The sequence below is a fragment of the Emydura macquarii genome, unplaced genomic scaffold (genome assembly GCF_026122565.2).
Source record: "Emydura macquarii macquarii isolate MOO-44397 ecotype Brisbane River unplaced genomic scaffold, CSIRO-AGI_Emac_v2 contig_691, whole genome shotgun sequence".
NCBI lineage: Eukaryota > Metazoa > Chordata > Testudines > Chelidae > Emydura > Emydura macquarii.
Genome location: NW_027130828.1, coordinates 12,093,346 through 12,116,381, shown reverse-complemented (window position 1 = coordinate 12,116,381; position 23,036 = coordinate 12,093,346). Strand labels below are relative to the sequence as shown.

Here is a 23,036-nt window from a genome sequence, read left to right as displayed (position 1 = left end):
GGAGGGTAAAGAGGAGAGATTATGGGGAGCTCTGGAGATGAAGAGATGACACTTCCCCCCACCCACAGGCCCTGTGGACGAATATTTGCTATGGGGATGAACTTAAGTAGGCCGAAGGGCAGACTCCCCTCCAGTCTCGCTCCCTCGGTAGCTCCCCGACGGTTTAAAGTGCATTCCCTCCCACACGCACGGTTCCCCAAGCAGCACGGGAGAGGTGCACTCCCTGCTCAGCCTGTCAGTGCAGAGCCATTCTGGCTCCATGCCATCTTCTCATCCCTGCTCCAACTTCTCCTGCAGACGAGAAGCACCAGCCCCTCTGCTGTTTCCTGGCATGAGAACAGAAATGGGGAGGGCGAGAGGCGAGACACAGTTGGAAGTTCCTAGTCAGGTGGAGGCTGGGCTGGGCTAGACCAAGCTCGCTGCAGGTAAGTATTGTCCTTCAAGGACCCTTCCTCTGGCCACAGACCTTCCAACCCCTCCTGCCTCTGTGAGAAACCCCTGACCCTGAGTCAGCCCCCAGGGGACAGCCCCATTTCTGAAAGGAAAGGGCCAGTCTCCAAAAGGAGAACAGAGAAGCAGCCAGGGCAGCAATTCAAGCAGCAAGGAGGGAAAGGGGGATGCATTTTGGAGGGACCGGCAGGGGCAGAGATGAGCAGAGGCGGTTGCAACACACAAGAGGGAGCATGAACAGAACACACATTATGGCCTCAGCATGGACAAGTGCCAGGTGCAGGTGTTTACTAGCCTCTTTGGGTTGCTGTAGGCAGTTTTACAACAGTCCATCTGGCTCTTATCACCTGTAGCTAACGCTGTTGCAGACAGTAAGACTCTGAGCAAGCCACCACAACCACCTGCAGCGGCTTCCACTCACAGAGGAGGACTTAAACCACACTGCACTAGTCCCCGGTGCAGAAGGTACACGCTGTCAGCACAGAGGGAGGCAGATGCTGTACCGGGTCCATCACTGAGGGACATGTCCAATGTTTTTGGAAGGCTCTTTGCAACCCATTGTGGAAAGCCAAAATGCTGCCTGCAGGGCATGTGATCTATGAGAAGGGAGTGTGGTCTAATGGGTAGGGAATGGAGCTGGAAATCTGAACTCCCAGGTTTTAGCTTCAACTCTGCCTCCAATTCACTGGAAGGCCCTTGACAAAGTCAGTTGTCTGTCACCCCGTTACCCGACATGTAACATGGGGATGATAATATCTCTCTCCCTGGGAGTTGTGAAGCTTAACTGATGTTTGCAAAGGCACCCTGCACTCCATGGGCACTGCGTCCTGCTCTGCATGTGTTCCGGCCTGCCTATGGCTGCCTGCTACGAATACAGGGAGATGTGATTAACACCAACAAGCTTCTGTGAACATTGGCTGAAAAGATGCTGATCCAGGACTAAACCCCAGGTCACCACTAGTCTGCAGCGTGGGTCTTGACGACCAGGTCTGGCTCCCAATTGCACTAACGCAGCCCTATCAGAGAGCAGGTAATTTTGCTAGCACAACCACTGGGGGAGATGCACGTACACAGCCTGCTTTCTGTCTGCAGTCCACTTGGGATGCATGCTGCATGCACACACTGATGCAGCAAATGTACAAAGAACAGACACCACCCCCACCACAGGATGAGGCTACACATCAGATCGTCTGAGCTATGTGCACGGGGAGACAAAGCTGCAAGTTCCACTGTGTCTTTTATTCATGAAAAAAGGACATCAGCCTCAAACTCCACATTTACATCTTACTTTGGTGCATCCCAGCCCTGCACCGATAACATTCAATGTTAGTTACTCTGGACAGAAATCAGTTTATAAACACTGGCCCAGCAGGAACAGCTTGTGCAGTCTGAGCGTTCCACTCCCTCTGGGATTCACCACCTCATTCTCACTCACTCTGTGCTGCAGATACGCAGCAGCCTCACGCCCCTGGAGCTCACAGAGAGCTTCACTATTTAAAACAATCAAAAAATCCTGTGGAACTAGCAGGGACCCGATTGGGAGCCCTGTAGGCTGAAATCGTCTCTCCTTGGAGCAGGCAGAGCCTGGACAGGATCAGTAAGTGCTTCCCCCGCACAAGCCTGTCCCCGTGCTTCTATTGTAAACTGGAAGGGCTCCAGTTGGAGATGAGAAAGGAGCTCAGGTCTTGTGGCCCATTCACTCCTTGGCCTGTCTGCTGAAACAGTCAATGAGGGGGATGCAAATGGCGCAATTGTATTTTAAAATGCACACAGCGATTGGCTTCTGTGACACACATGCCTCCCAACTCAGTGGGGTTTGGTTTTGCTGTGACGTAACGAGACCCTAACTGCCTCCCAGCTGCCAAAGTGGATTTGCGATTGATCGATCAAGCTGTACTGAAGGTGCAAAATACATTCCTACATCCATCAGCAGTGCAAGTCAGTGCAGTCAGGGGCAGAGCAGAGAACTAGAGCAATCAGCTGTTGGTTTGTCATAGGCAATGAGTCTGCCCTGGGGCTGTTTTGTAAATCAACTGGCTTTAACAGGGGTTGACTGTTCCTCTGGGGATTAAGTCTCACAGCTCCCCCACAGGATAGGTATTCACCTAGGCAGCCTTAAGGCATCCTGAAGCCAAAGGTTGTTTCAGTGCTACTTTAACCCAGCTCTGCTTCCCATCTTCCCCACCCCAGGATGGCAGGGATAATTGAATGCAGCCCATGGGGCCCGCCCATGGAGTCTTGTGAAGAAGTGCAGCGTCTGGAGACTCCATGTCCCAGCCTCCACGGAGATTGAGTTGGCACACTGTATGGTGGGACTTGTCTCCATGCGTCACAGCTCCACATTGAGGGCTAAGACAGCCACAGCTCTGCTCTGCTGACATCAGTGGAGTTGCACCTCCTCACACCAAAGGTAAATTTGAACCAGGGAGGAGGTGCAACTCCACTGATGTCAGCAGAGCTGCAGCTGCTTACAGCAGCAATGAATCCAGCCCGAGGTGCAGCCCTTACATTCTTGGCAAGTTGGCAACCCAGCCCGGGGGATCTCATTTGGGCAGACTGATGCCCTCAATGGCTATAGGAGAATTCCCATGAAGAGACTTGAACCTGCAGGGGATTTAATTCACTGGTCCTCGTGCATGGTGCTCCACTGGTGTGAAGCCCAGTATGCCCCCTGCCCGCCCCAGACTTTCACACTCAAATAGTAGGGGGAGGTAAGATGCCAATCTCCTCCCTCAGAGACTCCACTGTCTGCTCCCAGCGGTTCTCATAGTAGAAATTCAGGACACAGCTGGCATTGCGTCCACTCCGCACAGCCCAAGGAATAAGCTTTGTGGTCAGGATCTGCAGCTTCCTGCAATAAAGGTGTGGAAATGGCTTTACTTTCTTCCCTGGGAATAAAATCCAACAGCCCAACACAATACTGCTATACTCAGCAGTACACAATACGCCTATACACACCTTCCATCTGAGGGTCTTAAAGCACTTTAGCAGCACGAACTGATTTAGTCTCACAACCTCCCATGAGCAGGTCAATCTCATTTTCCCCGTTTAATTTCTGAAGCAATTATGGCACAGAGAGGGGACGTGCCCTGCCAAGATGTCACAGCGATCCAGTGACAGATCCAGAACAAGACCCACATCTCCTCTCTCTGTCTCATGCTCGAACCACAAAACTTTGCTGCCTCCCAGAAGCCAATGTGTGGAGTGCTTAGAAAGAGCCACTGGAATAATCTGAGGCCTCTGGGCTGACTGGTACCACTGCTGTGATCCAGATGCTGAGTACGTAACGACGTGTAACACTTCCACTGCACAGAGGCCGGCAAATCTCGTTATCCCGTTTTACAGCTGGGGATCTGGACAGCCAGGGAGGGGAAGTGACTTGCCGAAGGATGCACTGCAAAGTCAGAGGTGGACGTGGGAGTAGATCCCAGGAGTCTGGACTCTCAGTCCTTTGCTTTAACTATTAGACAAGACTGTGCTTTCTGCTGCATGCAGACATGTCACTGGGTGGTGTTGGTAGGAACAGTGGTTCCAGACTGAAGGCCCTATTAGGATTCATGGCATAAACCAGACCTACACAAGCAGGTTAATTCCTTTGAGGGATGTTGGACAGATGCCATGAGAGCTTTAACATTCTTGGGAGGGATAATCTCCTTCCACACTAGACCATCTCGGCCTATAAACATCTATGGGACACAAGTGCCCCTTTCCCATCACTTGAAGAAAGGTCCCCTCTGTCATCCCCATCTGCTGCCATTTCATTGGGAATCTTGAAGACACACATTACGGGAGAGAAAACCTCTCATTAATCAGACTTTCAAAGTGGCACAAGCTACACAGAAGCCTGCAGGCTGATCAACCTACCGGGCATTGAGACGAACTGGACCAAACACCGCTCCCAGAATGCACATGGGCAGGCCAGTCTGAACAGCTTCGAACCACTTCACTGCAACCTCCCCTGGAAGAAAGCCAGAGAAGACCCAGGAAAGTGAGAGCTCCCTATCTAGATGCATGCCGAAACAGAGTCACTGAGTCGTCATATTCTTTGCCCTCCCCTTCCTGGTGAACTATTTCCTCAACTGCCTGTCTGAGCCATCGTTCAGATTGTACTAAGTGGTGGTGGGGCACAGTACATGTTTTCTGTGGGCTCTAGAAATAATCAGATCCTAGCTTCCTAGGTAGGGTGACCAGACATCCTAATATTAGGGGCTTTGTCTTATATAGGCAACTATACCCCTTTCCTCGCCCCCGGAAAAAAAGTGTCCCGATTTTTCACACTTCCTGTCTGGTCACCCTATTCCTAGGTCAGGAGGGACCTCCCACTGGAATTTGGTGATGGCATGGATATCAACTGCTCACACAGATATTCTGGTTATGACACAGGAATAACTGGGTTTGGCTGGGTGATGGATGTGTTGTAAAGCACTTTACAAAGCTGGTCCCTATCATTATCCCCATTATACAGATGGGGAAACTGAGGCACAGAGGTGAAGTGACTTGCCCAAGATCACCCAAAAGACTGGTAGCAGAGCAAGGAACAGACTCCAAGTCTCCTGAGTACCACTCCAGTGCTCTATTTAACAGCAAGATTTGCGGCTTCATAAACTCTGCAACGTGACACAAAAAGATGGGGGTTGGAGGGTGAAGTAGGTCAAAGGTCAGGCCTCTCAGCCTGCACCATGCCTTCTTAAAATAGACATCCAAACACTGGGACGCCCAAGCTCCTGCAACATCCTAAAACCTTGTTCAGCTAAGTTCAGGTCAGCAGTTTCAGCCTGCCACTTGCTATTAAGCTTATTCAGAAGAATAAACACAGCTGATTTGCAGATAAGAGCCCAACTAAAAGAAGCTTTCCCCTCCAACTCCCCTCTCATGCATCCAGCCCACAACTGCTCAGAGCTCATTTTGGCTTATGAAACAATCTACCCATGCACTTGCTCTCCTTGCACTGCATGTTTCATCATCGGCCCTTTAAGGCTGTGCCCACCCCACCTCTTCCTATTTAGCAATGACAGTGACTCAGAGGGCATCTCTCTCATCTAGGTGTAGGGGAATAGACTGATTGCTCCTGGAGGCTGAGGTTCTCTTTTGTCCACAGAGCAGGTGAAGTGCAAACAGCAGCAAAGCCAACTTGCTACACACCCTGCCCCACCACTGGCCTCCAGCCCTGACCTGGAGGAATTCAGCTTCTATGGCTCATTCAGTCCTTGGCCTCTCCGATAAGGCAGCCAACAAAGTGGCCAAGCTGCAGTGATGGGCTTTGTGATGTGGACATCTGGCCACTGACAGCCTGGATGAGATCTCCCCAATTCATTTCACACGGCTGTGTGCTAGACGGTAATGACTCTTGGTCGCACTCAGTCTGGACTCACCAAGCATGTTGGTGGGCATGCTGAGGAGCGTGTGCATCAGGTCATGGACCTCACGGTACCGCTGGATCACATAGGCCAGCTCCTCATCATCAACAAACTTGGCCGGCATCCTGGTGTCCGGAGAAACCCTCTGCAAAATCAGAACATATTAGGTTCACCCGCTGCTGCCTGCCAGGAGTTCATGTTTCATGATGATTCTTTAATAATAATAACCCGTACCACTTACGTAGCACTGTTCATCAGGAGATCTTAAAGCATTTTACAAAAGAGATCAGGGTCATTATCCCCATTTTACAGAAAGGGAAACTGAGGCACAAAGCAGTGGCGTCTAGTACTCTATCCAATAGGTCCAATTAATTTCACTGGAGACTCTCTTTAGGCTCCTCTGTCTGTGGACAGCCTCCCACTCCCTTCCATGCTCTTCTCACCAGATGGATCAGCTAAAGCCATCCACAGCTCCCAAATGCCCGGCTGCCTCCCAAGGGCCGCTAGGTCCCTTACTCACATTGTCATCCAAAAACCGGACATATTCTCGGCCAAACGTCCCATCCGGCAGCCCCCGGAGCCCACTCACGTCCAAGGTGGAGAGCCGGATCCGAGGCCGCTCTCTGCAAATGAAAAACAAAGTGGCTGAATCACCCCATGAAACACAGAAACTCACAGGGGAAGCTGAGGAAACCACAGCCAGCTGCCCAGGCAGCTGTATTGCTGGAATTCAAATCCTTGGCATGTGGATTTTGCTGATACCTTTCCTCCCTGGCTCCGGCAAACACTAATTTATCCTCTCAGCCTATTACCCCCATTTCGCACCTGTGGGAACCAGGGCACAGAGAGTTGTAAGGAACCCTAGTGGCAATAAAGCTGCTCTCTCACATTTCTACAGCACCTCTCATCTCTGAGGATGCTAATTCTCTATGCACAGCACCTCTGAAATGTAGCCACCTCTAAGGCAACAGAGACGGGTACGTAGCACGGTGCACAACAGTGGGTGTGGGGAGGGGTAAACTCTGGCCAAGGGCTTCACAGCAAAAGTGCCTTGGCCTCTATACTGCCCCCACAAAGCAAGCAGGACTTCAGTGGAGAGAAACGTTTGTCTCGAATGTGGACTGAATGCCCCTTCTGCTGAGCTGTCGGTGCTTTAATAGGTTCAGGACTTATCACAGACCACAGCGGGGAACAAGAGCCATAGACGGACAGCACCGTTTCCAGGACGCCTCTGATTTTCAGTAAAGAAATCCAATGGATGAGGCAATTCAAAGCATTGAAAGCACAATAACGCACTCGCTTTGGTTCCTGGGGGAAACTCTCCATGTCTACAGGCTAGACCTAGACACCCTTAAGTCCTCCAGACAAGTTTTAAGGGGGATTTAAGTTGTGCCTATGATTTGTACCGGTCTCTACATGGGGTAAATTTCACCTTGGACAGAGACATTTCCTTGGAGATCTGCTGTGAAAGGGACAGTCAACCTGAAATATCATATTTCCATCCATAAATTGTACACTGGTTAATCCCGAAAAGTCCCAGAACTGAAATAAATTTCCCCTTCTTACCCTGCCTGTGCATCTAAGGATTCTGAGTTTCACGGCTTGGTTGACACTCTGCTTCACTTTCTGTCTCATGCCCCACTATTATTTAATATTTGCATTGCAGTAGCTCCCAGGGATCCCAACCAGGGTCAGGACTGCATTGTATCAGATGTTATACAAAGAGAGAGCAAAAAGCAGCCTCCACCCCAAAGTGTTTACAGTGTAATTAAGACAATGCACGAGAAGTAGGTGTAATGAGTAATCAAAAGGAGCAGGTCAGGGAGGAAAAAGGAAACAGTAAAAAGAATGTGCATAGACCCAGTACCAGTTGGCAGTTTCCTGTAGGCATCACAGCAGAAGTGGGTCTTAAGGAGGGATCTGAAGGACAGGATTAGTATCTTTCCAAACTAGTTTGGGGAGGGGGTTTCCAGTGTAGGGGGTGGCATGGAAGAAAGCAAAAAGGTGTTTGTGGGAGAAGCGGACAGACAGGTGATTGCAGCTGCAGTTATTGGCAGGCTGTTGCAATAAGATCCAGCAACAGGTACAGAGGGTGGGAGGTGCCATTGTCCTCATGAATTGCTGTGGGGAGAGCTCACCTATACGCACTTCTCCACACCTTGAAAGAGTATGTTCACCAGTAACCGCAGCGGCAAAGCTGAAACTGAAGAGGACGTAGGCAGGCCTGCACACTTGAAGTAGATGTGTGCCCAAGTATGTTTACTGTTGTGCTTGGACTTGCAAAAAAGACCATTATAAACATCAGAAGGGGAGCAGAAAAACCCTTGGGATTTAAAAAACAATCATTCTGTCCCTGTAAGTCAATGATTCCAGGAGCCTCCTCCTGTGGACAAGAGCCTGCACTGCCTGCCCAGACGCGTGCTGTATAGGTACAATTGCTCCAGACAGCTGCTAAGCTTGTCTCCTTCCCTGCCACAGGCTATGTAAGATGGACAATAACGCACTGTAGGATCTGATAACCTTCAGGGTCGTGCTTCATTCTATCCCTCAGGCTCTGCAGGGCTAGAGAACCAGTTGTCTCACCAAGGACTGCCACCATATCTGAAAGAAGGGGGAAAGAGAGAGAGCGGATGGGAAACTGACTGACAATAAAACAGCAATAGGCAAACAGCAGTTCTGGTTGAGAATGAAAATCCTGAGGACGCAAGACAGGAGGGCTAATACATTTTAGCTACTTATGTTGCCCTGTGACACACTGCACCCCCATGTACACCCTTATAGTGTAATTGTGTGTTGTTTAATGCAAAGTATGTCATGTAAGATGTTTTTGGAATGCTCATGGCACACTGAACATTATTGTTACAGTAATATGTTTGTTGCAAGATCATGTGTATGGTTATGAGGCTTCGCTATGTAATATTCCAATATGCGTCTCATGGCTTGAGACAGATCTAGGCAAAACTCTACAGAGCTGAGAAGCAATTCGCACCTCATTAGGACTTGAATGGAACCACCCAGATCAGCATTCCAGGAACAAAGGACTGGCCCAGACATCAACAAATGAATCCACAAAGGACACAGTGACTCAGGGCATGAAGGGAACCATACATGGATACGGCCTGTCACCTGACCCTGAAGGGGAGGGTGAGGCCTAAGAAACATTTTAAAAAGGAGAGACATGTTACTATCACTCTTTCTTCCGCCATCTACCTCCATCTGCAAACACCACCAAGTAACTGAAGTGCTGATCATGGAGGGAGGGGCCTGGCTGGAGGGAGATCAGCCAGCCTGGTGTGAGAACCATCTGACATCGTAAGGTTGCTGAAAGTGTTAAGTTTAGTTTTGAATGCGTTTGGCTTTTCTTTATCTTGATCAATCTGACTTGCTTTCCTTTGATTTATAATCACTTAAAAACTTTCTGTACTTAATAAATGTGTTTGTTTGATCTAATGCAGTGCATCTGGTTTAAGGTGTGTTAAAGACTCCATTTGAAGTGACAAGGCTGGTACATATCAATTTCTTTGATAAATTGAAGAACATATGAGCTTGCAGTGTTCAGTGGGCGGCACTGAACACTGTAAAACAGCACTTCCTAGGGTTGCATCTGGGACTGGGGTCATACCATTGCATAATCCCATGAGTGGCTGGCTAGAGGCACTCACTTGCTGAGTTGGGTGCAACTTGCTTGTTGGTGTCTGTGCGTGAGCTGCCCAGGAGTGGGAGTTCACACAGCAAAGCAAAGTAAGACGGGCTCCAGGAGTGGGGGATTGAGGTGATACAGCGATTCACCAGTCCAGATTGCAGAGGGGAACAATATCTGAGCACTTCAAAGTCATTAATGCATTTACTCTCACAACACTGCCACTAGGTAGAGAAGTCTATTATCTCCATTTCACCCCTGGGGAACTGAGGCACAGAGAGACTACCCTGACTTGCCCAAGGTCACAGAGGAAGTCTGTGGTGCAACACGCTAACCACTACCATGCAACTAGTCACAAGCGTTGCAGACAGAGGGTTCTGGTGGTCAGGAGTGAGATGTGGTGGCAGAATTATGTATGAAACCTGGGACTGGAACAACAGAGAGGGCTGCAGGTTGGGAGTGAAGTTAGCAGAGCTGGGAGATTGGAACAACCAGGGATGGGAATGAAATGCTTTAGCAGAAATGTGCAGGGGATCTTTATCACTTACTGTCTGTATTACGCCTGTTTCTGTGTGCCAGCCTCTGTGTCTCAGTTTCTTAAACACTAAAATTCTCTCCCAAAATGTAAAGACAGGGAAATAAAAGAATGAAAATCCCCAGGGAAACTCCCAACAGAAACACAGATCTGGCTCCTGGGGTGGGAGGGAAATACAATCTATGTGAATGAGGCAACCACAGCTGGACAAACGCTGCAAGATTCATCTTACCGTGCCGATAGGGGTTGTAGAGCGCCATAAATGCCGAGCCAGCAGCCAACAGTGCTTTCTGCAGAGGGCTGGTGGGAATGTGACCGGGGTACAGCTGGTAATACCTTTCTTCATCCATATGCTCATCTGCAGTCGCTATCAGGTCAGTGTGGGGCAGTTGATATCCCTTACCTGCAGAACATAGCCACACAGGGCAGTGAGTTAACCAGAGGATACAGCTCAGCTCAAAGACTGAGACAGTGCATATTTCCCAATTTGGCCTCCTTTGTCCTTTTCCTGATTCAGTTTGATGCGAGGTCCCTTGGTGACCAGGAATAACTACATACACTGGTGTTTATAGCATCACCATGGCCCATGATTTGCAATTTACACTCATTATAAGCACATAAGCTTGGGCATTCTAGCCAGGGTGGGAGCTGTGACTAGGATCTCACTGGCTTGAACAATAAATCTGCACAGTCACTGTTACTCTTTGTATAACCTGGAATATACTTAATATAAGATCTAAAAACAGAAAGATCAGAATAAGAGGGGTGCTCTGGGTTAGGACTGAAGTGCAGTGCCAGAGTTTAGGACAGGTGGGACAAAGTGGAATAGCTAAAGTTGTTGACTAGACTGCTGTGCATTTGCAAAACTGGGGGAAACAGGAAGTAGAGGACACTGCAATTTGCAAATCAGGTCACAGGTGCATTGGCAGAGCTGTTAGGGGAGCGGGACTGCAACAATAGAGGATGCTGTAATTCAAGACTCAGGTATACAGGCAGAGTGGGTGGGGTGCAGACAGGACTGAAATAGAAAGAGGTCATGCAAATCAAGGGTGAGGTGCATTGGCAGAGCTGGGAGGGGGCCCAGGGCTAGGGGAGCGGCAGGTCGCGGACGCTGTCAGTTTCTCATTTCCATCAGCACTAAAACCGAGGCTGCTGCATTGCTCGGTCCCACCGAGAGGGATTCCTGCCGGCGGAGCCAGCCCCGCACTCGGCCCCCTGGCTCGGAGCGGGAGGGAGGGAGAGAGGTTCAGCGCGGCCCAACTCATTGCCGGGACTCGGGAAAGGGAGGCAGCCACTTGCCTCTGGAGGCCGGCGAACCCAGCGCCAGGCGCCGCAGGCCGCGCAGCGAGCCCGGAGCCCGCGGCAGCCAACAGCTCCCCATGCGTGCCCCGCCCCGCCAGCAGATCCGCCTCCAGACAGCGGCGACCCGGCCAGAGCTCGGGGCCTGCCGGCCTCGGCCCTCCGCGCTCCCGGCCGCCAGGAAACCGCGTGCGTCCCTTCCCTGTCCCCGACTCCGTCCGCCGCCGCAGCCCTGGTGGATCATGGGCCAGGGAGGGACCGGCGCAGGGCAGGGCAGGGCCAGACCCGCTGCAAGCACCGGCAGGGAGCCCTCTGCGGGGACGGGCCTTGTGCTGGCGGCGGGGGGCGCTGCGCACCCAGGCTCGCCCTCGCCCTGCAGCTCCGAGCTGAGCTCCTCCTGCAGCAGGGCCGGGCCCCGCGTGGCTGCGGCGGGGGGCGCGCTGCAGGCGGTGGGCCGGGCAGGGACGGGAAATCAGGGCGGGCGTGGCGTCCCTCTCCCGTTCCCCCCCGCCCATGGGGCAGGGCTGGGGAGCGCGGTGGTGAGGCTTCTTCCTCTGCTGTCCTGCTACCAGAGGTGGGGACGGGGAGGGGGGAAGCTGTCACCCCTGCCTCTGGTGGCCCCCCCAAGTCAACCCATGACTGGGGAATATGGGGGTCCCCAAGGAGCAGACCCCTAGGGCCTGAGTCACGTGTGTTGCTGGTGCCCAAAACGGGGTCCGGAGACTCTTTATCCCAGCTGCTGCTTGCCCCCTCCCTGGGCAGCCCCCGGCCCAGCTCGGCCCGAGAACTCTCCGGAACGGGTGTGTCTCGTAGCGCGTGCTCCCGGGGGGAGCGCTTTCTTCAGCGCACACCCAGCCGGCGGAAGCGCAGGGCGGTGGCCGCGGGGGAGCCGTACAGCGGCGAGTTCCTTCCGCCACGGCCATGGCTGTCGCGAGGGCGGCTAGGAGCGGGCTCAACGGGCTCTTCGCCGTGTACAAACCCCCCGGGGTGGCTTGGTTCCGGGTGCGGGACACCGTGGAGACCCTGCTGCTGAAAGGTGAGCTCAGGTCCTTTAGTACCCGCCCAGATGGGGGGGAGGGGGCTGCCTCCCTGGGGACCGCCCCCCTTCACAGACACACTTGGATGTGCACTTTGGAGAGGGGCTACCTCTGTCCCTTGACAGTGCCCTCCAGTCCGCACCTTCCGGCAACTCGGCCTGATGTTAATGGTTCAGGCCAGGGTTAGCGTGCGCTAGTGCATATAATCCTGGCCTTTCTAAAAGCCTGAGAGAACACTTCAGACTCACTTCTGCTGGTTCGCTGCTGGGAGCGCTTGTGGTGACCAACGTTCAGAAGCCTTAGCCCAATCCTTGTGTGAGTTCATTTGACAGCTGAGTCCTCCTCACAGAGAGGATGAAGCAAAGGGTACTTCTCACAGTTTGGTAAAATGACTGTTGGAGACAGAGTAAGGCTAGTCACTGTATGATGCACATGCAGGCTGAGACAAGCATTGTTAGAGAAGAAAAGAATGAGGCTTGAGAGAGCCGTTGTAGAAGCCAATCTCCATCTCCTTCTAACAGCTGTTCGGCTGGCAATCCCTTAAGCCTTTTTTATTTTAAATGAAGAATCCATCCCTCTTCCTTGCTGAAGATGATATACCTTTCTCTGTTCATCAAGGAGGCATCTGCACTGCAGCCACAAGGAGGATTTAGATTCCTTTCAGAAACAAAAGAGGGTAATGTCTTTTGTATGGTACTGTGTCTCACTCACCTCCCTTCAGGGACTGTGAGGATGCTGCTTCCTGACACGGAAAATGGAACTCATACATGGCTTTGAAGGACTCTAAGCAGGAGCCCCAGACACTTGGGCCTTGTCTGCATACAAAAGTGGTACCACTTTAATTATATAGTAATACACGTTCCCCTGTGGGAAGGGGAATAAGCTATACTGGTATAAAGCACCTTTATACCAGTATAATTGCATCCACACAAGATGTTGTAATGGTAACTATTTCAGGGGAAAAAAGTCACGTTGCTAACCAAAATAATGAGAGTCCTGTAGCACCTTAAAGACTAACAACTTTCTTTCTTAGTCTTTGAGGTGCTACAGAACTCTCGTTGTTTTTGCTGTATACAGACTAACACAGCTACCCCTCTGGAAATTCTAACCAAAATAGTTATACTGGTACTAAATCTGTGTGTAGACCAGGTTTTGAAGAGAAACTCTGTATGTTTATCAACCCCTTCACTGTGTTTTCTTTTCAGACAGTTCTCCCGTTGTTTTTCAGGAAGACTATCAGGGGGTCTTATCTGGATTTGTTTGCAAGATAAGACACTTTAAAAATATGAACAGGGGTTTTCTTTACTGTTTCCTTTAGAACTGAACTCTCTGGAACAGCCAGTTGTGCAGCAGCAAGTACGCTTCGTGCCAACCACTGTAGAAGGAAATGCTGGGAAAGAGCTGACCCTCGTTGCTACCCAATTGCCTGTCTTGGCTGCCCACCCACTAGGTAAGAGAAGACAGACCCGGAGTAAAAGAGGAATAGGAAGTGACATGTTAATTCCCTTAGATTGCAGCAGCTAATGATTATCTGGTAGCTGGTAATCACTGCATTCAAAAGGAATAAACACAGTGTAACCTGCTTATAGCGGAGAGACGCTTTAATATAATAAACATGAGATTCCATTGGAGAGATTGAGGACTTCAATTCCATTTTAGAAAGTGATTTACTAGAAGAGGTTTCACTATGTGCGTGGTAAATCTAAGATTTTTAACAATATGAAATCAGCAAGATTAAATTGCATTGAGACTGTGTATACTGCCTCTTATCACACTGTAGTTCAGAAAAGCTTGGTATATTTTTTTTCTTTATGATGAGATTAGATTTTGTGCATTCCACAAACCACACACTATATTTCTTTCCCTTGTAGTTAGAGGACCAAAGTTCACTTCCTTGAAAATTGGAGCAGGTCACCGTCTGGATACAAAGTCATCTGGAGTATTTGGTACGTTTTGTTTTGAAAGAGAGAAGAATATAGCTTTGTCATGAAATTCCTAGGTACAGAATAGAGGAGCTTTTAATATAGGATAGGCTCACAAAACACTGTACTGGCTACTAGCAGCATCTGAGGATTTTGTAGGGCAGGGGCAAAGTTATAAATGCTAAGTTACAGGAGAAACACACAAATCAGACATGATTGTTCTGAGAGGGTCAGGAATTATAAGACAGGGAAACGAGAATAACTAGTTATTCTCAGAGCGGCAGTGTGGTCCAGTGGATAAGACACTGAATTGGGGGACCTGTATACTCTTCTTGGCTCTGCCATGTATGAACCTGACTGCTCAAGTGTCTCTGTTGCCCTATCTGTAAAATGGGGATAATGACACTGCCCTTCTTTTGTAAGGTTTTTGTGGTCTACATATGAAAAGCACAAGATAACACTAGCACTTAGTTCTTATGTATTAGTTCTGGCTTTAGTGGAAGTCAGAGCTTTGGATGTGTTGTGGCAATTCTCATCAACAAAGAGGAAGGCGGAAACACTATAAATTCTGGGTACATAGATATTGCTTTTTCTTTGTTTGAAAAGTGCCATGGGAGAGTGTGGTACTGTATAAAATGCTTATGCACAAATAACTTTTTGTGACTGATTAATGGTCTCATGTTTTTTATATTTCAGTGCTTGCAGTGGGCCATGGGAACAAGCTGCTCATTGACCTGTACAACGCCCATCTTACTAGGGTATGCACTGGCATTAAAGCCTTTTTGTGGATTTCTGTGTGTGTAACATCCATTCTCGCTAGAGATCAAGGTTCAGATAGAAATTGCATCAAGAAAGAAGAGGCAAATGTGACCTCTTACTAAATCATATGAGAACCAATAACACACAATTGTGAATAGACACAAATCACTGAGATTAAGTAATATTAAGTATTCCTTTGCGGGAGGAGGAAAACAGCACAAATGGCCTGGGGATTGGTAATGGGATGTGAAGCTTTTACTTCTCAGTCATCAGTCTGAATCTTGCCTGGTCAGGACCAAGCAAAAGTCATTGCTATCTGGAAGCTTCTGTAAAACAACTTGGGTCTAAGTCTGTTTGTAGTGAGGAAGAAGGTGTCCACACTACACAAACTGCATTTGCCCTGTTGTTGACAGTCATGGCACAGAAGCCAGAGGCAGCAGGGCTCTGGAAGATGACCACCCTTCTTCCTGCTAGAGGTAATTCCTCCAGCTTAGAACTGAAACACATTGACTCTGGGGATTTTCTCCCTAAAATTTTCCATGAACAAGGCACCAACTGGCTGCAACTGTATCCTAACCTTGTTCAGTGCAGGTACAGATAACATGAGATGACACTGGCATTTTTAAGAATCCACACACTACTTCTCCCACCATTACCATTACTACTGCTGAAGCTGAACTGGTGATAACAATGGTGGGATACTGGGCAATAACTTCTAAAAAGACAGTAGGGAGACAGATACAGTAGTATGTATAGGTGTATGTGTACGTACTGTGATTTGTGAGAGAGATTAATGTGTGTGTACAAGTTACAGCGTGTTCTTTATATGCTGGTGCAATGTGCACTCTACCTCATTCCCATTTATCTGTTTATCCAGCTGTTGCATCATGTTATAGGCCTAGACTGAGAGATCTCTGGGGCAGAGACTGTTATACACATTTGTACAGTACCTAGCACAATGGGGCCCTGATGCTTCATTGAAACCTGTAGGCATCACAGCCATATAAGTAAATATTAATGATGATCTTTATTGACGTTGCAATGAAATCATCATTCTAGTGGCTCGAGCCTGCAGATTGGGAACAAATGGGAGTCATAAAGGTCTGTTCATATGAGACCATGTGAGCTTTAAGAAAGCTGTAACCATTCCAAGCCAGATAGAAACTGGTTCAAGATCCTATGAGGTGCCTGGGGAGGTCGTCCTGCTGTCACAGGGCATAATGCCTGCTTCTGTATTTCTGAGGCAGCTGCCAGCAGGAGTGGCTGACATGCCACTTTTGAGTTTCAAACAAATCACCAGTGCTTCCAGAAGCCATTAGCAGCTCATATGCAATAAGGGGCACCACTCACTGTGCAGAGAATGCAGTTTTCCTTTAGAGAAGCTGTGTTCATGGCCTGTGATGCCCAGTAGTTGGCTTCATAGCAGGATATTGCTTCTCAACTGTTAGCAAACTGTTGCCACCATACGTTGCACTTTTCCCTTTTAAAGGCGTACACTGTTCGTGGACTGTTCGGCAAAGCCACGGATGACTTCTCAGACACAGGCAGGCTAATAGAGAAGACAACATTTGGTAAGAGAGTTGGTCGGTGTGTAAACAAAGATTTAGAATTAGAAAGTAAAGTGCTAAACCTGGCCAGATTGAGCAACATTTAGCACACATTTCAGAGTTCTGTAATCCTCGTTCAGGAGGATTCATTGTTATTCCCATGCAATCTCACCACAATAAACATGTTAGCCTGTAGTACGCTAAATACAGCCACAATATGTAACACACTGATATAAAGTCCTGATCATACTGATTCCCATTGTGTTTTAGAAGTTGGGTGTACCCTAGCTCCCTGCACCTCAAGAAGTAATCAGAGGCTTTCATAAAGGTTCTGATATTAAACAGTTTTGAAATATCTCATGAGATGAATTGCAGCCTCCATCTTGAAACCAAAGCGAATTCTATTCCCTTTGCTCCAGGGACTGCTTCGCTTTAAGTACTGGCGTGGTATATATGTAGACTGAGTCAGTTTTCAGTGTTGTTGTATTCTATTACACTAAAGCCATCTTTCATGGTCTTCTGACCAGCCCATTTAGATATGACAACATGACCAGGAGATGGCAACATCTTGATAGTGCATTTCAGACTAAGAAAGACTTTGCAGGTGCTGGGTGTATAAATGAAGATTTATGTCCCTCTTTTTTCTTCTCAACACTTACAGATCATGTCACGAGGGACAAGCTGGAGCGGATTCTTGCTGTCATTCAGGGAAGCAACCATAAAGCTCTACTGACGTATGTATCCGGTCAGAAACTTTGAATGACCTGATCTGACTTGCATGCTGCCACTTGCTGATCTTTGGAACCAGTGACATTAGTCTGTGGCTTACAGCAATGAGATTGTCAAGGTTTGAGCCTCAGAAGGAAAATCAGTCACTTCGTCTGTGGGAGTCAAGCTATGACTAATGAGGCTGCCTTTGGCTTCTGAAATCCCTTGTTACTTTAGGACCTATACGTAACACCCTGGTAAAATGCAAGTTCCTCTGCTGAGTATGATAGTGTCTCTTCCCTCTCAGCTGTAATACCTTATTGATCGTACCTACGTTTATAGCATTTATAGGACAATGAGTGCATCAGACACAGCTATAGGATTAAAAAGTGTGTGTCGGGGAAGTTAACTTAGAAAATACAGAGGCTGAACAAATCTTTAGTTTGAAGTGTGAATGGTGCATCTTTTTTATAACAAAACAGAGGCTCTTTGAACATGCGCTCCCAGTGTGACACTGGGCAACAGGGCTAATGTAATCCCTGGATGCATAAATGGGGGTCTCAAGTAGGAGTAGAGAGGTTATTTTACTGCTGTATTTGGCAGTGGTGTGACTGCTACTGAAATACTGTATCCAGTTCTGGTGTCCACAATTCAAAAAGAATGTCGAAAAATTGGTGTGGGTTCAGAGAAGAGCCATGAGAATGATTAAAGGATTAGAAAACCTGCATTACTGTGATGGACTCAAGGAGCTCTATCTATTTAGCTTAACAAACAGAAGGTTAAAGAGTGACTTGGTTACAGTCTATAAGTACCTACATGGGGAACGAATATTTAATGAAGGGCTCTTCCATCTAGCAGAGAAAAGTATAACACTGGGTGGAAATTGAAGCTAGACATATTCAGACTGTAAATAAAGTGTACATTTTTAATAGTGTAATTAACCTTTGAAACAATTTACCAAGAGTCATGGTGGGCTCTCTATCACTGACAATTTTTAAATCAAGATTAGATGTTTTTCTAAAAGATATGCGTTAGGAATTATTTTGGAGAAGTTTTATGATATGTGTTATGCAGGAGGTCAGACTAGATTATCACAACAGTCCCTTCTGCCTGAGAATCTATGAATTCATTGGGACGGAAGTGCAAATTCACTGCTCTATTCCTTTCTCCAGGTACTCTAACATTGACCTGAAAACCCAAGAGGCCTATGAGCTGGCTGTTGAAGGGTTAATTCGCCCCATGGAAAAAAGCCCTCCATTAATCACAGCAATTCGATGCCTCCAATTTGCACCTCCAGAATTCCAACTAGGTATGGTCTAACTAGAGCGTTTTTTAGGAATATGTTGGAAGTGTGTATGAAGATAGTGGCAAGAAATTACCATCCATCTGTTCTTCAATGGCCTGTGTGAAATGAGTTTGTGAGCACAATCCACTTCCTCGTGGACAGGTGACTGTTACAAAACCACCCCAGTTAGTACAAATGGGTAACTCTGACAGTCTCAGCAGACACCCATGATTAAATTTGCCACAGAGATTGAAGGACCATCTCAGCGCTAGATGGACCCTCTAGATTTGGATTGAAGCATTTTCACAGAGCAGCATGGGGAAGTTTGTGCAATTTCTGCCTGGTAGGAACAAAACCACTATACTGGATCAGACTGATAGTCCACCTAGTCCAGTATTCTGTCTCTGATAGTGCTTCAAAGGACAGTTAAATTCTGTAGCACATAATTATGGAATAATTTGCCCATAGAGGACAATTCTTCTGTGCAGTGTCTTCCAAATTTTTGAAAGCTGAGCCCTCCTTCAGAAAACAAACCAATCTCACCCACTTTATTCTGGTCATACACTGTTAAAGACCTACACTTAACGCATCTTAGGGGATACAGAAGATGGATACATTTACTTATCCTGTGATGCGCTGCCCCCTCCCACAAAGGAAGTGTTGAGTTAGTGGTCAGTTTATGACCTGAAGCTTGAGAGTTTGTATCCCCATTAAATTTTTTCAAATCCTATATAATGTAACTGATTTTTTTTTTTTTTTTTTTCCAAATCCTACTTAACTCCTGGCTTCAGTGAGGGCAAGAGTTCCACAGGTGATCTGGGAATAAAGTATTCTAGTCTCCATGGCTGTTAATTTGTCACCATCTGTGGTTTAAATTAGGGATTGAAAAACAAGAACTCCTACATTCTAATCCTAGCAGTAATAGACTTCTGTGGTTTGGTGCAAGTCATATAAGCTCAGTTTCCTCACAGCTATTGTGAGGATGATAATTTTCTTACCTGTCTCACAAGAATGTTGCAAGGGTTATGTCAGTGCACCTTGGTTCTGCACTTGGCTTCAGGCAGGCAGACCCTGGTACTCACATAGAGCCCCATTAAAACTAAATAGAGCTCAACCCAGGTCCAGGGCTCCATGCACACAGCCATCTGCAGGATTGGGGTCTTACTTTGAAGATAAAGCATCTATTAAACATTGTTTAAAGAACTTAATCTGTACCGATATTAAAAATTTGGGATCCTAAACTGTCTGTTTTTATAAAAGCTTTGTGGTTCACTTTTAATAGCCTTCCAGGTCCTCATGAGTTATTCTGACAAACTCAAATACAGGTAAACCATGACCTTTGCCTAGCCCAAATATCTAACTCTATTATATGACTTTGTATCTGAAACTTATTTTTATAAAACTCACTTTTTTGAAGGCCTGGGACATGGTGCAAGACCTCTGTATAATCATGATTTATCTATCGCCTATTTAAAAAACAGAGCATCTTTCCTGTTGGCCTAATGCTTCCTTTGTACCTTAATCCCAGTGACTGGTGTTTGAATTTACAGGCACAGTGACTTGTTGAACACATGCAATGGCCCTTCTAATGCAGTCTTTCTGCCTCCTCTAGAAATCCAGTGTTTGCATGAGACCCAGCAGTACCTCCGAAAGATAGTTCACGAGATTGGCTTGGAGCTAAAATCAACTGCTGTATGCACCCAGGTGCGGCGGATACGGGATGGCTTTTTCACACTGGACAACGCTCTCCTGCGAACACATTGGAACCTGCAGAATATCCAGAATTCAATTCAAGAGTCTAAGATCAAAGTGAAATTGGAGCTTCAGAGAAGCTTGGGTTACCAGTCTAGGAGTGGCAAAAGACACACTGATATGGATCAGGTTGCAGAGAGTGAACTGCAAAGTACAGAGGGAACGTTTGCAAGCAATCTCACTGATAAAATGAGATAACCACATGCTGACTGGAAGGTGGAAAGTAATGGGAAGGAAAGATGGTGGTTGCAACCCACAACTAGACCTTTCTTAGGTTGATTCTTGATTTAGCAAGGGTTGCTTTTGTTTTCATTCAGGCCAGGCATTTCTCCATTAACAAGCAGAATATTTTTTGTAAGTATTGCACAACACTGTAGCAAAACGGTTGACATCTGATATGAGTGAGCATTTCCTTGCAAAGCCAAAATTGCTACTGACTTTGGTGGGACTGTCAGGTTGGTGAGGGATGTAAGAATGGACCCTTAAATTAGTTTAGAGGTGGGAATATAACCAATGTGTTGCAGGCTGTGCTCCTTTGTCTTTATGCTCCTTGTAACAGAATATGACCTAAGCAATTCTTTTCCCAATTAACTATTTTTTAAATTGACACTTTCTATAGATCAGCCCCATTTTCAAATACATTAAAGGAGTAAAGATTAATTGGTCAAACCAAGAAAGGATCTGTGTAGGGGAAATTACAAATTAAGCAACTAGAACGAAAATGAGGTAATGCTGTTTCTCATGCAGAGTAACTAATATCTGGAGTAGGTTAGTGAGGAAGCCAGTTGGAGAGAGAGGGGGGAGAGAGGTAGGCTTACTATAGGGGACTGGAGTAAGATGTAAAAACAAGAAGTGGAATGAGATGAATTAAAATCCAAGGTAATTTATTTTATGGAGAAAGATGCTATTTGGTACTCAGATTTAAGTTAACAGGGCCAAAAGCCCCTGCCCTTTGTTTGCATGCATCTATAGCCATCAATCATGTATTTTTCCTGCCCTTCAGCAAAATTGTACTTTACCTTTAGAGAGAAACAACAAGGAAGCAGCTTTAGAATTCAGCTGAGATTCCATTAGTGCTAATTTAAAGCCACAAATTATTATTATTATTCATATACGACAGTTACATTAGCAATCAGCTAATGTATTTCTAAAATGTGTAGTGCTCAAAGAGTGATGCCAAGATGTACTAAAGAACTTGCAATCTAAGACTTTGATGGAGTGCCAATCATTAATATCTAGGTTATGCTTTGCATTGAGAACCCTCATGCCAAGTGGGGGCTCAAAATTAGGGGTAACACCTTTCATTTTAGAATCTAAAAAATATATTTTTAAATATAAAAATGGCGCATTGGTTATTACTATGGTGAAGATTATCTTCTACCCCACACTTAGCTAGAAACAACTTGTAGACTAAGTGTATTTTATTGGCTTTAAAACACTATCTCTAACCAACTCCAGAATTTCAGGGAATGTTGTGGGCATCAATTGGCAGAATCCAATTAATTTTTGAGAAAAGTTAGAAAATCAAAAGGGGAAAAATGGAAGACAGATTGAGCATCCTCCCATCCATGATGACACCTTGAATGACTTATCTCCCAGACAGAAGAGAAATAACGATGGGAGAAGGGGGAGGTGTCACAATTGGGAACCCAGATATAGGGGGTTGGCATACAGAATCCCAAGCGTGAAAAGGTTTGCAGAGAATTCCTGAAATAGTAAGCGAGGGGAGAGCAGCACACAGGGAGCTTGTGGGGGAGAATGGAGAGATGGAAGGAGCCCCAGTATGTGTAATGAGCTCAGAGGCAACAAAGTATGCAACTCCCCCTAAAAATTTCTGCTCTCAAAAGAGATCCTACCTCTTCAAGGCCTGTACAAAGAGGCCCATGTAAGCACAGTTTATCCTTTGAAAATGTACCTGGACAACTGTTAAAAGGTGAGAAGTAATGCTGTGACAGCGGCAATTGCAATCCAGACAGGGAAGGAAGTATTAAGGGTTTGTGTATACAGGACACTCAGGCCTGGTTTACACTAGAAAATTAAGTAGATTTAACTAAAGCAGTCATGTATGAAAAATCCACACCCCTGAGTGGCATTGGTAAATCTAAGTCCCTGTGTAGACAGCACTAGGTTGATGGAAGAATTCCTCACACCTAGTTACTGCCTCTCAGGGAGGTGGATTACCTACACTGATGTGAGAATCTTTCCTGTCAGTGTTGGTAGTGCCTACAGTGAAGTGCTACAGTGGTGCTGCTGTAGCATTTTAAAGGTAGACAAGCCCTCAAGAATGTTAATCCTAATTAACTAAAAGTATGAATTTAAAGGAGATTTAATTCTGAATGAGTTTCCACACAGTTTAATGGAGTTTAGCTAATCCACTTTACATTGACACCTTTTAGTTAATTTGGATTAATTTTCCTGCGTTTCCCTGTATATACAATTGTGACTGTCCCATCTCTTGTCCTTGTGGGTTTACAAGAAAAGGCCCTTTATTGCTTTAACTTAATTCATGGATTTTTTTCAGCTGCTTCCAAGTTCCTTTGTGCAATGATGGTAAAGTGAAGGAAAAGCAGCAGTGAAGCACTCCTGGCACCTAGTGGCTAAAGCTTATACACTGACTACAGGGCAGTGAAGCATGTTTAACTCATTAAAGACAGACCTTGATTTTTATGTGCTGTAGTTTTCTTTTGGTATAGAACTCCTCTCAGAAGCAGCTGTATTCATCTACAAGCCTCTGTACCTACTCTT

The 23,036-nt window shown here is 46.8% G+C and overlaps 2 protein-coding genes across 4 annotated transcripts; one reads left to right on the top strand and one right to left on the bottom strand.

Moving 5' to 3' along the window:
• Positions 1–1,668: 1,668 nt before the first annotated feature.
• COQ4 (coenzyme Q4) lies at positions 1,669–12,184 on the bottom strand. Of its 2 annotated transcripts, none has more exons than XM_067542100.1 (7): positions 12,177–12,184; positions 10,215–10,385; positions 8,312–8,408; positions 6,328–6,430; positions 5,823–5,952; positions 4,315–4,408; positions 1,669–3,301 (listed from the first exon to the last, which is right to left on the bottom strand). In XM_067542100.1, exons 2-7 carry the CDS (start codon positions 10,330–10,332, stop codon positions 3,145–3,147), a joined length of 699 nt encoding a protein of 232 aa, XP_067398201.1. In that variant the 5' UTR covers positions 10,333–10,385; positions 12,177–12,184; the 3' UTR covers positions 1,669–3,144. The 2 variants fall into 2 exon arrangements, with proteins under 2 accessions (XP_067398201.1, XP_067398200.1); XM_067542099.1 differs by lacking the exon at positions 12,177–12,184 and adding an exon at positions 11,282–11,555.
• On the top strand, positions 12,013–22,958 carry TRUB2 (TruB pseudouridine synthase family member 2). Of its 2 annotated transcripts, XM_067542098.1 has the most exons (9): positions 12,013–12,317; positions 13,637–13,768; positions 14,190–14,264; positions 14,937–14,998; positions 16,489–16,570; positions 17,208–17,280; positions 18,427–18,563; positions 20,152–20,243; positions 22,813–22,958. In XM_067542098.1, exons 1-9 carry the CDS (start codon positions 12,203–12,205, stop codon positions 22,837–22,839), a joined length of 795 nt encoding a protein of 264 aa, XP_067398199.1. In that variant the 5' UTR covers positions 12,013–12,202; the 3' UTR covers positions 22,840–22,958. The 2 variants fall into 2 exon arrangements, with proteins under 2 accessions (XP_067398199.1, XP_067398198.1); XM_067542097.1 differs by having other exon boundaries at positions 20,152–22,958.
• Positions 22,959–23,036: the final 78 nt, after the last annotated feature.

What these genes read in the sequence shown, in the direction of transcription:
- COQ4 (XM_067542099.1), bottom strand. Translation starts at nt 11,525, where the DNA reads ATGATCCACCAGGGCTGCGGCGGCGGACGGAGTCGGGGACAGGGAAGG. An exon ending in GAAGGTTATCAGATCCTACA is followed by an intron (nt 6,431 to 8,311) that starts GTGCGTTATTGT and finishes TTTCATTTGCAG; the next exon opens with AGAGCGGCCTCGGATCCGGC. An exon ending in CCAGTTCGTCTCAATGCCCG is followed by an intron (nt 3,302 to 4,314) that starts GTAGGTTGATCA and finishes CCTTTATTGCAG; the next exon opens with GAAGCTGCAGATCCTGACCA.
- TRUB2 (XM_067542097.1), top strand. Translation starts at nt 12,203, where the DNA reads ATGGCTGTCGCGAGGGCGGCTAGGAGCGGGCTCAACGGGCTCTTCGCC. An exon ending in ACAACGCCCATCTTACTAGG is followed by an intron (nt 14,999 to 16,488) that starts GTATGCACTGGC and finishes TCCCTTTTAAAG; the next exon opens with GCGTACACTGTTCGTGGACT. An exon ending in ACCTCCAGAATTCCAACTAG is followed by an intron (nt 18,564 to 20,151) that starts GTATGGTCTAAC and finishes TGCCTCCTCTAG; the next exon opens with AAATCCAGTGTTTGCATGAG.